The 16471-nt window shown below is 37.3% G+C and overlaps 1 protein-coding gene across 8 annotated transcripts in view; it reads right to left on the bottom strand.

Annotated features, from left to right (window-relative positions):
- AGFG1 (ArfGAP with FG repeats 1) overlaps nucleotides 1–16471 on the bottom strand; it is a 38322-nt gene that overhangs the window by 13981 nt on the left and 7870 nt on the right. For all 8 annotated transcript variants that reach the window (XM_063338403.1, XM_063338402.1, XM_063338405.1 and 5 more), the window contains exons 2-5: nucleotides 14344–14437; nucleotides 3486–3601; nucleotides 2785–2947; nucleotides 1601–1757 (exon numbers count right to left, since the gene is read on the bottom strand). In XM_063338403.1, the coding sequence (XP_063194473.1) occupies nucleotides 1601–1757; nucleotides 2785–2947; nucleotides 3486–3601; nucleotides 14344–14437 (530 nt within the window). The remainder of the gene's footprint in view (nucleotides 1–1600; nucleotides 1758–2784; nucleotides 2948–3485; nucleotides 3602–14343; nucleotides 14438–16471) is intronic.

Genomic DNA, 16471 nt, shown 5'->3' on the forward strand with positions numbered 1-16471 from the left:
CTTCAGATAAACCAGCCTGCAATACACATTCAGCTATTGCATACTCAGAATTAGATTTTTGGGTTTGTTTTTTTTTTTTTAGAAACTGATTTACCAGCCCTGAAACCGTTTTGGGTTCTAAAACTTATAGAAAGGGAATTACCACAACGGTCAATTATTGAAACAGAAAGCTAGTCATTACAGCTGAGTACTCCTCTCAATTTTGATTTTCAGCACTTATTTCAAGCAGAAATGAACAGACTCTTTTGTAAGATTACATTTATTCTGGACTGTTCATATTGCTTTTTAGGCTTTTAAAAATTACCCAGCAGAGATGCAGTGGAATTTTACCGAGAGTTGGAATGTGGTATTGAAATATTGCTTTAATGGAATTTTCATCTCCTGAAACCCACAAAGAGTAATTAAGTGTATATAAATACAGAATCATTCGGCAACAAGTTTGGAAAGAATAAGTTATTAGAAAGGATTAAGTATCTGCTGCCTCTTCAGTAAGACTGCACAACATTGGCCAGTCAGCACAAGTTTTCCCAGTTAAATATACCACCAAAAAGATGATTAATGTGATATCTTATGTAAAGGATTTTACAAAATACCCTGCAATGATAATTCTTATTCTGTATTACTGAATTCATCCAATTATTTCACAACATACTTTTTTGAACTTTAACTTTGAGAAAGCCTTGATACTTTGCTCAGCTCCTCAGGTGTGTCTTAAATCCCTTCCATCACACTTCTCAGGTTTTAACAATTTCAGGACTGATTTGCAAGAAATCTCTCATTCTTGTTGGCATAGCAGCATCACAGTTTCTCTCAAAAACTAGATGAAAAGCCCATTCAGAGAAGGCAGGCAAAGGTACTTTCCCACAATTACAACACAAGTTAGCAACAACATACTTCAGTGACCACAGAATCAACTTTTTCTTTAGGATAGACTCTATGGCTCAAGATCTTTGGCTGAAAATAAACCCTGAGGGCTCAATATATTTTACTGAAGTCATTCAAGAATTCAAGGCCTACCCCCAGCCTCAGTCAATAGATATACTCAAAGCTCATTTATTTTCCTGAATCTACAGAATATTACCCACATGACTAGTATTCAGTTTTCAAATAGACACACACACAAAAGAGGAGGTCATTCTTTAAAATGAGGAAGCCTTTGTTTCTTTTAACTAATTGACAGTTGCTGTCAATCCATTTGAACCCCCTTAAAAATCTGAGTCTGCTTTCTTTCCATTAATGCTCTTCCTAATAATTTTCAGAAAGAAAATTGAAGGTCTAATATCAGCTTCTCCCTACATTCTGTTACTCATCCTCTCACTCTCTCTCCCCCCCCAAAGAGTTTAAAGTTCTAGTAGCAGGCAGAAACAGTCTAATCATACACACCATAGAAAATAGCTACAGCAACTCCCCCTTCAAAAAGCAAGATTATCAGCCGTTATGTCTTCAAGCTTTCTTTATAAAGATCTAAAGGAAATCTTGAGCAATACAATATTCTCAAGGGACAGAAGTTACATATACCTCATGAAGTTTAGTCTAAAGTCATCAAAAATTAAACTACATTTTATACATTTAAAAGGGATACGCTGCTCAGAATACTTACCTGTATGACTGTTGAAGTGTGCAAAATTAGCAAAATTTGCTGTAGCAGTTGACTGAGGAGGAGCAGCAGCAAAGATATCTGAGCCAAGGTCACTGAGGAGGTCAAATTGTTTCTTTTCTTGTTGCTGCTGTCCTTGAGATCGAACTACAACAGGAGACTACAAACAACATTTCAATTAGCCAATACAAAAAAGCTGGTATTTTACCAAACTGACTTCTGCAAAATACTAGGATAGACTAAGCATATGTTTTTAAATAAGCCATTTATTCCTGAAGTTTAAGATGCTGTATACAGCACAGCCCCTCCTCCTATAGTACGAGGAAGATGATCTGTTTATGCTACGATGGTGGCTTTTAAAGGAATTCTGCAGCAGATTTCCATGGATTAATATGGCCTCAAAGAATAATGTAGCAGCATATAAGCAGCTTCAAAATTATGTATTTAAAACTGCAAATATCATACAAGTATAAGCAATAAAACTTAATTTTACAAGTTGTAAAATAGTTATTCCCTGCATTCTGAAAAAAATCTTTAGAATTCAGTATAGGGAAGAGAAAGATTGAAGAATTTCATAGCAAGGCTGCAAATTTCTACTGTTTGAGTCTTAAGAGGTCCAGTCAAGAATTGCCTGTATCCTAAAGGTAAAACACTTTTTCAAAAACTGTCTTTCCTCCAGAATCTTATTACATAGTGTTGTTTGGCTTTACATAACAGCATACAGACATCTCCTGAAAGCCAAGCCACTTGGTAAGACACTTACAGAATGCACAGCAAGTTAAAATGAACTTGCATGCTTTTCATCCATATATTCACTGCTAATCTCATGGTTAATGGTATCAGGCATTTTATTGTTTTCAAATTAAAAAAACAGACATGAACCTATATCACATTAGCTTCATACTTCAGAGATATTTAAGCGAAAGACAGTCATAATTAAACTTATCAATCACACTGGAAAATTCTGCTTACACAAAACAACCATTAAAAAATACAATTTTGTCAATAGAAACAAGCTTAATTTAGAACCTGATCTGCAAACACCTGTATACTTCAACAAAATACACAAGACATTAGTGATCATATTACTTGGTAACAGTTGCTACTGCAAGAATTCTTGTGCCACTATGAGAGAAAAAAGTACTGCTGAAGAGTTCTGTGCACTCTTCAGTGCTGTCATTACTCACTTGGCTAGGTGTGCCCTTGTTTAAGTGCAGTGTGGGTGCAGCTTCTCCCAAGAGAGATTTGAGTGGCTTCACCTCAGGTGTGCTGCTTGTACTACTAGCTGAAGACCCCGATATGGATGCATGGACTGATGCCACCACCTTTGCTTGCTCTGGAGGAACATACCTACAAAGAGAGCAATGGTTTTTACAACTTTAACATGAGAAGTTCTGCTCAACATTCATAAGACTCAAGTGTGAGTACTGGTAGATCTCAGCTTTGCTATTTTAACCACTGACCCAGCAACAAATTCTATCAGTAGTTTGCAAAAGAGCCATTATTTAAATATACCAGATTTTTTAAAAAAATAGACTAGAATTTTAAGTCATCAATATTTTATAGCACTTATTAAATAAAAGCTATCTGCCTTCCACCTCCTAACAAAAGTCTGCAAAACCCTTACTTTACGCTGCTGTTGACAGCCCCTTAAGCCATTTCTGTTCCACCAATACGAACTATGCATTGAGAAACTTCTTTAAATAGTTTGTCTTCTCTGCTTCCTGTAGAACCTCTGAGTAAGTCCAGAAATTATTTCCTTTATCGAGCTGTGCTATTTAGTCCAAAAAGCACACAAGAAGGAAAGCACACTTAAGAATGTGAGGATAACAGTCCATCTTCACTTCTTGTCATAGAAGCAATCTTTATAATTGTAAAGCTATCTTACCATCTTTTCTTTTCATATTTTTCCTGTAGAAATTCCTTTACTTTCTGTGGATCCCTGAAGTCTGGAATTGCTGATGATCTATCATCAAATAGGCCTAGCCAAATCTGTTTGCACACCTTATAAACAAAAAAAAAACACAAACACAACCACAGATTAATCAGAGAAAATATCTTCATTCACAACCTATTTAAGTTTATAAATATTAATACATCAAACCATTAAGAAGTATGTAGCTGCACATTTTTTGTTCCAGGCCAAGCTGCTTTAACAACTGACTGGTGCACCATGTACTGGTCTAAACACTTAAAGTTGAAAGACCATCTGTCACAGCAGGGCAAGCAAAACCTAGCATCCAATTTCACCATCAAATACTGCTTTTACAAAATATTTGCAGTACGTACTCATGAAGGGGCAAAACACCCAATTTCTACTTGTGATCTTTAAGACTCTTTTCTCCGTCACCTAATTCTACACATTCCCTTACCTGTACTTCAGGGTTTAAACTGTTTCAACAGATTCCATATGCCATAAGCCCTAGGTGGTAGGTTTTGAAGGATCCAAGGTTTAGTATTTATACTCATTATTACTATGTGAGTATAGGAACTTTATTTTTTTAAAACAGCCTTTATTACCATGATGCAGTTTCTATGGTATCCTATACATTTAATTTGAGTGAGGGTATGAGAGAAGGGGAGAAAGTACGCTTGCTCTGCTTTAATTTTCTAATTGTGTGAGTGCGCAAAAGTTGAAGCAATTGCTAAATTCTCAGTATGCGCAGCTTCAATTCCTGACCAAAACAACAGGAAAGGTGGCCATTCTCAAAACTAAACAAGACACAGGAGTTGTCACACTTAAAATGTTTTCTTTAAGTATTTAAGACTACTCTGCAAGTAACTTGAATATACACCCAAACGATACACAAAACATTACCCACCCTCTAAAAACAGACTGACATTTTAGAACAGGTTTCTCACAGAGAAGTGAGGTTAAAAAAAAAGCAGCATTGTTTTTGTGATGCATACCCTTTCTTCCCACACCCTTTCTGAAATAGCCCAGACCATCCCTCTTACACGCCTCCTACAAACATTACCCTCTATCCCTGCAATAGTGTCAGGTTTTCAGCATTGTCTCCGTGACCTTCAGAGGAACCGCATGCTCTAACAGGGAAGAGCTACATGAACCAATTACCCTGAACGTTGACAAATCAAAGTAGTAGCTGTGATACTTCCACTACATCTTCCCCAGAGACGCTTGCTGCCTCTTCTTTACCTGGCCAGCTAACTTCACCAAAATTGTAGCAACTTAGCCTCTTTGGGAACACTAGTTGTCAAATGTCTGATAAGTCTTATAGGCCATTTCAAAGACTGCCCAGGATTAGAGAGATTAGACAGACAGCATAAGTATGTATTTCATACTTGATATCTTGATTTTATATAGCTTTTTTTGCATGTCCAACACTCCACAGTCCTTATGGTCATCTACCGGATAGAAACAAACAACAATGTGAAACAGATCTAATGATCAAAGGATAGCTCTAAATTAGTGATTTAAATACTCATCTAAAAATAAGATCAGCAGTTCCTACTTCAAACAAACTCAGCTATTCAGTATTCATTCATCAGCTGTACTCCACAAAAGGGTTAAGTTCAATGCATTGATTTGAGTTTGCAAATTTAAACAGTCATTATTTGCAGTATGATAATAGATGAAATGAAACTGGAAGTATTTGTTTAATACTTCTTCATACAAAGTTAAAAGATACAACCTTAGTAAAAAAAGTCACAAGTCTGTTCTAAAATAACAGCATGAAGCACTATTTTAATAGTGGCAATCTTTCACATAAGCACTATAAATTTTGTCAGAAAAAAGTAAAGTCCAAACATTTATGGGCATAGCTTTAAACATCTGCAGTGGATAGCCTGATGTGGGCTAGCAGTTGTCTTTCCATAATTTGATTTGCGAATATAACTGCACCAACTAGCAGTCACATGATTGCTAGGAAGGAGAGAAGTCCTGTTCGTGGCTAGTTACAGAATACCTGGCGGCAGGAGTTGGTGGTGTCCAAATCTACACAGTCCCGTCCCACTTTCCCCCCGCCCCCGCAACCTCAACTTCAGTATTGGGAGGAACATCAGGAAACACTGAAGAAAAAGTTGTGCCTAATTTCAGACAAGCAGAAAGACAAGTGTTAGTACAGCCCCTACTTGATCCTGCACCTGGCAGAATAACATTCAGGACTGTACCATGATGATCAGGTTGCATCCAGCCTAAGATGTACTAGTGAATGAAAGATGAGGTCCCTCTTCCCCACCCGTATCAGTCCATTAAATTACTCCCCCTTCTTCTACCACCCAAAACAAGGCAGATCAAAGAAACTCATCACAATTCCTACATCACTAGTACCATTGAAACATGTACTGAGATCAACTCACAGCAACAATCAAACCACAACCCAGGTTTTCACCTTTCTCCCTCCCTGTTTTCTGCTTCATCTTTACCCTGAAATGCCTAAGCATTCACAGTGAGGGGAAAAGGAAAAAAAAAAACACCACCCAAACACCTAAACAACTTCATGTCAAATAGTCTCAATCCTTCCTGACCACTACAATTTCTAGGAGAAAGGTCCCGCGTGACTTCAGATCATTCACCAGCTCTGCAGCCACAGCAGATACCAGTTGTATGAACATGCAAACAGGCACAAAGGAGGACTGTGCTGTCCAAACGCATTGCTGGTTTATAATGATGCAAATTTCTTAAGGCATCAATTATTGCATCGCATTGCAATTTTTGCAAACTGTCAGAAAGCTGGCTTCCAAAAGTGTTTCCTGGAGCAACTAATTTCTTCTAAATACCTAAACACAAAAGCATTAACAACTGAAATATGCCTTAAGTCACTATTATAATTTATTTAATTAAACCTGCCGGGCATTCTTTATTGGTTCTCTGTTACCAGTATCAGAGAGAACAGTATTACTAATGGGCAACACAACAACACACAACCACCGAGCAAACTTAGTCACGCAGAGTTTAGCAAGAAGTTCTCGTTTTAACAGAGTTTGACAGCAGTAGCTATAAAAGCACAGGTTAAAACATTTACTTTACTACATCAGAGATGCAAATTAGATTTCACGTAAGTTTCTTTACCCAAAGAGTTCTCAGAGAAAGTATAATTTCTTAGAAGTCTTAAATAAATCCATTAGAAAGCCAAATTTTATAATGCAAGTTTTATATATCACACAAGCAACTATTAAGGGCACAGTTTTGTCTATTTCTGTATGAAGTACCACACAATGCTTTGAACATCAACAGCCGTTCCAAGCAAGCATTCACAACACAATAAAAGGCCTGTTGTCTGTCTTTCCTTGTTTGCTGGTGACCCGTATGCTCTTTCTAGCTATACTTTTGTTACTATCATCTGACTTGACAGGGATACACAATACTGCATTGATTATGCTTCAAGCAAGCTATAATACACAATTTTCAGCTATCCACAAAAAAGCAAATGGCAGTGTGCTGTGTAATATCATATGATGAAATCAAAATTGGAAATTAAAAAAATATATATATTATTGTCCGAGACAGAACTCACATTGTTATACAACGGTCATTTTTTTGAAATAGGTATACTTCCATAGTCGTAGAATAAGTCACTAAGTACTGAATCTTGCAAAGAAAAGTTTGCTGTGAGAAATGTGAATATACTTACTGATCAGGCCATCACATTTTTTTTTATTTCAAAGCTATTTAAAAGTTACACTTACGATAAGATCAAGGAAATTTCTTGTGTTGTATGTTGCCATACAACTTGCTGTTGAGTTATGTTGGGGAATGATCACTCAGCGTTTACATCTCTGGTACCCTGACTACTCCCCACTAATCACAGCTTTGAAATCCACTACCTGAATTTGATAGCACTGGAGATACTAAAAGTTCAATTGCAACAAAAAAAAAAAATAAATAGTGGAAATGCAGAAAAATCAGATTGGCAACTTCAGTTGCCAAGACTTCAACACGAGCTTCAGTTGTATGTTCTGTCTGGCCTAAGAGGTGCCTAGGCAGGACACCTGAACAAATCAGCACAGTTATTCACAGTATGCGCTGATTCTTGCCCAGCCATTACTTGCAGTACATGGGGGGGAAAAAGTGCAAAACAGTAGTAAAGGGCATAGAAATCTGCACCAAACCAAGCTTGAAGTGACCAGCTGCCCTATTAAATGTGAAATTTTCCTCTTAGTTTTCTAATATAAACTTACTATTTGAGGAAAAAAAAAAACCAAACACAAACAAGGAAGTAATTTTCAAAAGAAGCAAAAGTTCAGAACAATATATTCTTTGAGAAATTTGAAATTGATATCCCAAAGAGCATATATTTCAAAACACCTCTCTAACTAATCCATACATAAATCAGACTTGCAGAGCTGATTCAGAAAGTGCTACAGTTTCATGATACATCTTAAGCTCCATTTTAACAGTTACTCATTCCTTTGCTTTTACCGATAATACATGAAGCAGCATTCCCACTCACCACAAAGTTACACAACATTACTGTGAAGGTACCAGGCCTAAAAATTCTATGGCTTTCTGAAATCCTTCTACATCACACCATCTTCTTGGGGATATTCTGGTTCAGCCATTTAATATTAATATTGTTCTTTTTGCAACAGCAGCACAAATAAGCCTCTGCTCAAAAGCTCTGTTCATTCACCAAAAGCCTTGCTTATACTCCTCCTTTTGATAACCAAAGCTCTATTAAACAAAATGCTCTGCTTAGAGAAGAGTCTGGCAAGCTGGAGCCAAGAGTAAACACTCAAGTTATGTGGAAGCCCCTAGAAACAGTGGAACATATCCAACAATCCATAATCATTGTCCACTGTCCCTGAAAAGTATAATTAGTCCATGTCCCACTGGTTCACCAATACAGCAAGAAGAAAAAAAAAAAACCAAAACCACAGCATTGAAGTCAGAATGATTAAGCATATGCAGCATTTGAAAGCCTACTTTTTTTGAAGCATTGACAGAAGCGAGAATTTGAAGTTTTGCCTGCCTCTACTACACTGTGGGAACTGCAAAGTACCAAGATAAAGCAAAGTTTTATCTTGTCCGGTAACAGTAAGTAGAAAACAAGATTCAGCAGTTATCTTCATGAAGTTTAGAAGTTCATGAAAATCCTTTTACAACGGGTTTGGGAAGAACAGTACCTGCTCTCTGCCAACAAGCTCCAATCCTGCAAGGGATGTCTTTAGACATTTGGCAACTAGATACTGGGAAGTTCACAATTAGATCAGTAAGTACAGCATGAAGCAAAGAGGGAAACAGAATCACAACCAGCTCCAACCTACTCACCCTGACCCAGATAAAAACCCAGGAGGTTGCAAGGCAGAAACCGTGAGTTGCCATAACTTAAATATATAATTGAAAGAAGAAATTAGGCCAAGTGTATATTGTATGTTATAACAAAGTCTTTACCTCTATTTCTCTTCATACCATTGGTTTCCCTGAGCCTGCACTCAACAGCTATTCTATCTGAGGGATAAACTGTTTTTCCTAGAATAACTGCATTTACCTATCTTGTTTTACATATGCTATTTACATTTGTAGTCCTACAGTTTGAGGAATTACCCTTGTTTTCAGCTTTGACAGAAAGGAAAAAAGAGCTCATCCCATTCATTGCACATCTGGTGCTCCACAAAATAAAGTTGACCAGAAAGGCTTCTGCCATAAAACCTAGCTTCCTAGTAACATTTCATGCTTTTGGGAATTCTAGGCAGGGCCTAAAAGCTAAGAACAACATAAACATGCTTGTTTCCCACAGATGTTTAGCTTTTGTGTTTGCTTCTAGGTTTGTTGTCACAATTGGGGTTTTTTTGTGTGTTGGGAAGGTGGGGAAGGACAGGCACACTAAAAAATTTCTCATAAAGAAAAAAATCAGTAGTATACATGAAATTTTGCAGAAAACCTGAAACAAACTGAGATTTCAGTTATTTCTATTCCAGTGCTACATATTTCAACTACCAAACAACACTTTACCATGTCATAACTATTTCACTGATAGAGATCTCCAGTGTGTGTGGGAAGGCGGATATGGGAGAGACAAAGACCTTGTGCTTACAAAACACATTGAGCCACCACACTTTAGAAACTCCTGTTAGCATAGTTCTGCTAGTTAGGAATAATAAAAATTCAGTTAGGCCAGCAAAATTAAGTTTTTGCTCATGAAGCCACCTTCTCTTGTATCCAGCGAAGGCAGCATGGCAAGGAAGAGCTATACTAGGACAAGTACTTCTGCTGATAAAAGCTGTACTTCAACTTGGAAAAAGCACACTACTAGACCTACAGAACTTCTTGTTTAGAGCCAGACATACCATTGTATAGGAAGATTACACGTCAGACTAGTTTAAAAAGCTCTAATGAGATATTACCTTTCAGGAGTCTGGTAAATGCCAAATTACATTTCTTCTTCTCCCCCTCCCCCCAATAAAATACCCTCAGTTATGCACCAAATGTAATGCTGACAGTGCAAAGAACTACAGATTACCACACAACAAAACTATGTTCCAAAACATAACAGTCGCCACAGGAAGAAAGATTTGGAAACAGTTCCCTTATGTAAGCAAGTTATAGCTTTGTTTAGTAATTCAGCACTTCTGATGTCAATATTATTCATTAATCTCTGTAGGTTAGAAGAATTTTATACTGACAGTATAGTGGTTTCAAAGTCAGTTTGGGTCCAGAAGCTATAGCTAGTTTCATAAGCACAGAGTCCAAGCCAGTAAATCCTGCTAACAAAGCCACTGTTCTGTACACAATCAGCTCATGTATCTCTATATCGTATTAGCAGAACCAGGGATGTCCTACAAGGACACCCGACTGCATGGCTCACGCTGTCAGGGTGACACCCAACTGCAGGCTCACACTGAGCATACCTGCATAGCATTCTATTCATTAGCTCAGGTAAACACGGTCTTTGCGCTCAGAGGAACATAGATTTTCCAAATACAGGACCACCCAAATCATTTTCTTCCACCATATGCATATTAGGATAGGCTATTTGGAAAGGTTATAAGATATCTACTGCACTTTTCAAAAGTGTAGTAGGAAAATTAACTATATAACTAATTTGCCTCATAATACTGTTTTTCCAGCTTCAGGGGAAAGCTTCTGAATAAATATTCACAGCTATAATGGCAACATGAGATTAGTAACACCTCCACTTCCTGCAAAAAATAAGTTCACTTTCTACTACCATTGCATTACGGAATCAGAGGCCTAATCAACGCTAGCATCATTTGATTATGAGTTTTCAAACAGAACCATCTCCATACCACCCTCTCCTCATTATTCTTAATGTGAAAATACAGTGTGAAAATACCTCACACTGCTCTTCATGAGGAGAATGAGGAGGAGAAAAATCCTACCCAGTGAGTCAGAATTGCCTTTATGCTTCAAAAGGACTTCAGAAGGCACTTGAGGAGTATCAGCTTGAAGATGTTTCCATTCTTGCTGCAAAAGTGAGCTAACCCCAACATTAGCAAAACCAGAGTCTGGACATCTGTTTATACCTGCAGGTGAGTAAGCAACACCAAAATATAGATAGATAGAATCATACGTGTTTTCTAATACAGTAAAAAGTTTTACATCTGTATTTGAAGTAGTAAAAACTCATCCAAAAAAAGTTTACCTTACCTGTGCCAGAAAGACAGTCCTTGGAAGCTGTGCTAGTTTTTACTGGGATAGAGTTAATTTTCTTCATAGTAGCGAATATGGGGCCATGTTTTGGATTTGTGCTGAAAACAGTGTTGATAACACAGGAATGTTTCCATTACTGCTGAGCAGCGCTTACACAGAGTCAAGGCCTTTTCTGCCTCACACCGCCCTGCCAGCAAGTAGACTGGTGGTGGACAAGAAGATGGAAGGAGACACAGCTGGGACAGCTGACTCCAACTGACCAAAGGGATATTCCATACCATACGATGCCATGCTCAGCATATAAAGTGGGGGAAGAAGAAAGGGGGGCGACGTTCAGAGTTATGGCATTTGTCTTCCCAAGTCACCATTACGCATGATGGAGCCCTGCTTTCCTGGAGATGGCTGAACACCTGCCTGCCCATGGGAAGCAGTGAATGAATTCCTTGTTTTGCTTTGCTTGTGTGCGCAGCTTTTGCTCTACCTATTAAACTGTCTTTATCTCAACCCACGAGTTTTCTCATTTTTACCCTGACAAGTCTCTCCCTGATCCCACCGGGGAGGAGTGAATGAGCAGCTGTGTGCTGCTTAGTTGCCAGCTGGGGTAAAACTACAACAGAGGTGCAGATACTGGCAAGAAGATGGTATCTCACACTTGAAGAGAAGCTGCTTTGAATAATCTCTTCCCAAAGCAGTCACTTTGTGGAAGTCTTTTAGTAACTGAATCCTTTACCCACATGTGCCACAAAGATGCCAGTTTGCAACAACTGTGGAAAAGTTACTATTTCAGATATTAGGATTTTTTTTTTTTTAAAGAGAACTTCAACTTTATACAATACATTGTCCTTGTAAATACTCTTTGAAGGAGAGAGGAAAACTACTTCGCCTAAGAACAACTCACCACCTTAATAACTACCTTACCTCAGGGAAGCTTTCTTGCTATTTTCCATTCTATTCAGAACAAGCTCCCTATTGTACACCATGATCTACTCACCCAGAAGCAAGAAAGCTTACCACAGAGGCCTGGGCCGTGCTGGCAAAATACTGGGAGGACAAAGTGGGAATGAAAGTATTTTACAAGCTACAGAAAAATTGGAGTTAAACATACTAGACTGCAAAAACTTGAGCTTTTTTATGAATGAAACCTAGAAAGTTTAATTTCTTAATATATACGCACAAGAGCCATCTATGCTGAAGAGCAAGCTAAGCAAAGAAGGGGTTTTGCGATGTCAGATGAACTTCGTCTGCCCAATACTTTATCTTATCTGCAGGTGAGTGTTCCAAAGTCCAATACCAACAAGTGAAAGCAAAACGCTTATTTACCTACCGCAACATACAGCATGACAAAGTGAAAACATGTTTAATTAGGTTTTAAACTTCTAACAGTGTTTCAAACAGTATTGCTTCTGTTCAGTATTTGAGCACCTGTTAAACCTACCATCTGCAATTACAAATATCCCTTCAGTGCTACTTTAGAACTAAGGCAATGCACTGCTATCCACCAATCCCAAACTAAACTCAGGAGGACATCCTCATTTATGAGGTAGCTCCTTTAAATCATTGCAATACTTTAGAGTGGTAAGTACTAAAAGCACAAAACCCCTGGCTTTTGAAACATAAAATACCATTGCAGAGATCTGTGGACTGTTTTTATGTCAGTAATAAATTATGTATCAACTAAATCATTATGATTGGCAGACTAATCAAGTCTATAACGAGAAGGACAACAACACTAACTAACTGAATAGGGATCACTTAAGGTTTCAGACCAGTGAAAAATGAAACTGGTAGCATTCTCTAGCCATTGCAGATTCAGTGAAAAACAAATTAAAATGAATGCAGGGAGGGAGATATACACACTTCCTTTACACTTGTGAAGCTTAAAGCAAAGCTGGAGTTTACAATCTAACAGAAAGAGACTCCAACATACTGCATCTGAAACCATGAAAGATTCTTTATTATTCTCCCTATGCAAAAAGTCAACAATATGCTATACATACATGCACAATGTTATACCACTTTAACATGCCAAAACAATTAACCCCCAAAAATTAGTTAAAGCCATTAAGAGTATTTTATAATGTCTGGAAGAGTTTAAATCTTGTTCCAGCTCTGTCTAGAGGAATCATCCACTAACAGTCACTTCAAAAGATAATGCATATTTACTATTACAGAAAACAAAATTGTTACTTCTATTTTCATTCCTCAACCTGACAGTTACGAACGGGCCAACTTTAAGAAAATTAAGTATCAGCATTTTAGCTAATGATGGGTTTTATCCCCACAAAACTTCACAAGAACATGTTGCTAAGACACTCTGTAGCCTGCAATCAATAGTTCTACTAAAACAGAATACAGATCCAATCAAAGTGAAATAGAACTTTTTCTAATACAGAATAGAAGCAAAAGCTGCCTCTAAAATCCCCAATGCTACAGTACAATATTAAAAAAAAACAAGCTTCATCCTCAAATTGAAGACAGCAATAGCCACATCCAGCGTTTACATCCTCCATGTGTCCTCATAGAGCCAATCCAACATTTACCTCAGATTTAGTTTTCACCTATTTAAAAGAACAAAACGGCAGCATACTAGATCTTTTGCACTTCAAAGCTGCCCCAAGCCGTTCTAAATGTATAGACACTTACAAGATAACAATCCTTGAAGGAAAAAAATTCTCACTTTCCTTCTCCTCTTTGAGAGCTTTCAACATTGATATACTTTCATTAAAGAAAGAGGCTACTGAAACTACCAAACTTTCCAACACCTACTCTGAAGAAATACAGCTACAAGCAACAAATTTATTTTTGTCACAGTATGCTCTTCCAGGAAACACTGCTGCAGTCAGTCTCAAGGTCTGGGCTTGCAGAGAAAAAAAAAAAGAAAAAAAAGAGAGAGACAGATGCATATTGCCTTACAGAAAAGCAAATCCAGTTCAGAAATACTGACTATGTTAATCTAGATTGTCTGGGTTGGGCAAGAACACGTAACATTATGATGATCAGCTACTTAAGTGGAACGAGCTCTTTCGAAGCATCACTTCAAATTATGTTGGCTTCAAAAGGCTTGTCTACTTTTTGCTATAAAAAAAAATAATAACCAAGTTTTCCTTAAGTAGTATTTTAAAGTTTAATATTAAAGTGCCAAAACCACGTGATAATCTCCAATAATACTTACTTCATTTCCATGTTTTTGCAGAAATTCTATTTCCTGTTGTGTGAAAGTAGTCATTGAAATTGACTTCACTCTGTGGGGTGGATTCAAGCCCCGTCTAAAAGAAGAAGCAAGAAGTATTTAGTCAGTATTCAGGAAATCTGTCATCATACAATCACTTTTAACATTACAACCAGAAGTCGGTTGGTTTTAAACTTGGGACCCATCTCTGTAAAATACACTCATTTTGGTACTGCCATGCAACTTAAGGCTGTGTAAGCTCATCTCAAAATAACATTCAGCATGTAAAGTCAAATAATTGAGCTTTAGGGGAGACCAACATTTGTAACTGCACACACAAGCTTACTCTGACACTTTCTAACCAAGTTTATGAAAACTTAATTTGGCTTTTTTTTTTAGAATCCTAACCTGCTTCCCCATACTCGTTCACCCTTGCCTTTACCCTTCATCTCTCAGTCTTGGGCCCCTGTGTTGTAGTTTTCTTTCCCTCCAACTCCTACTTCACTTCAACCTATTCTTACTACAGCTTCTACCCAATCACTAAATTTCAAGTTAAAGTTCCCCGGCTCAGATTCTTTTTCTCTTGCTTTAACCTATATTTCCCGTTTCCTCACAGTATCTTTTTACAGTTTATTTTTTGCCCTTCCATCCACAGGTCTGTCGTCTTCCTCCTCTTGAAGACTACACAAGTAACAGAAACAAAAGCAAAAAGACAATGTTTTCATTGTGCTCCCAAATGAGAGATACCATTACTAACACAACAGCTCCAAACTTCAGCAAGGACTGGCACTGTCCTCCCATCCACGCCACAGCCTGCTGCAGCAGAGCTAACAGAAACTCAAGTCACTTCTGCTGCCAAAGCATGACATTGTCAAAGCCAGTTCAGTCAAAACCTACAAGCATAGAGAAAAATCCCGCCGAGCGACAGCACCAGTGTAAGAAAAAGCCGCCTTTCTTTTCAAGTTCTTTCTTTAAATACATGCGAACTACTGCTTTTGCCCACAAATACAATTAAAAACAAGCCATGTTTTGCTCAATGGAAACAAGAACATTACATCCCACGTACGCCAGACAGTGGGGACACTAACTCAGGGAATACAATGGGGTTAGTTTAACGCTCAAGTTAATCAGGCTCAGATTTTTACGATACCATCTTTTAAAAAAAGTTTAATATACATGAACTATGAGATATCAAAGAACAAAAAATTCTGTGGTTATGTATGAGAGTTTCCAGAAAGGAAGTTGGGGGAAACTTTCCAGGGAAGTAATATGGGGCTAAAAAATTGCTAACAAATCAACTGATAAGAGACAGTTTTATTGCTTATATATACTACTTTGCTTTAATTATAAATTTGGTTCAGATTGCTTTTAGGAATAACACCACCCCCATACCCCCACTCCCCCCCTGCCCAAAAAAATAATCACTGACATCCAATTTAAGATGATTAGTAGTTTTCTTTAAACTTCATGATTATTCCAAGAACACTAACTATAAATTAAATTGTTATCCATCAAAACAGCATATGACAAAAATCTGAAGTTCCAAATATGAACACTTTATATTCGACTTTTAAGAAAACTTTTAGCACTTTAAGTTTGAGCAAGTATAATGGAAATAAAATTGCTGTGCACTTCGCTTGCAAATTCACCTTGACACCTAAATTCATGTTGTATCTGTAAGACAGCAATTCTGATCCCAAATTAAAAAGATCTCCATATTTTTAGTTAAAAGTTGGATATTTATTAGAACACCAAGCAGTAGCACTTTAGCCTGTTTCATTAAAAAACAGATTTAAGACAATGTTTGAAACACTTGGATAAAAACCAAACAATTGTATTTTGCCAATAAATGCAATGAACTCAAGAGTACCTTGAAAACAGAAGTCATACATAAGCCTATTGGCATATAAGAATTAATTTTACAGAATGCTATTTGCTTAAGCAAATTTTTCAACTCTGAACATCTAAAATTAGACTCCATGGTTCAGTACCTCAACAAGAAGGCAGAAGTTTTATTAGTGAGAGAGGTTTCAAGGTATCTTATTCAACTCAGCCATCAGCAAATTAATTTCTTGTCTCAAAATGTTTAACTTAGATGGTAAATGGAAATTAAGAATTTAACACATTTCAT

Source organism: Chroicocephalus ridibundus, chromosome 6 (assembly GCF_963924245.1).
Source record: "Chroicocephalus ridibundus chromosome 6, bChrRid1.1, whole genome shotgun sequence".
Lineage (NCBI taxonomy): Eukaryota > Metazoa > Chordata > Aves > Charadriiformes > Laridae > Chroicocephalus > Chroicocephalus ridibundus.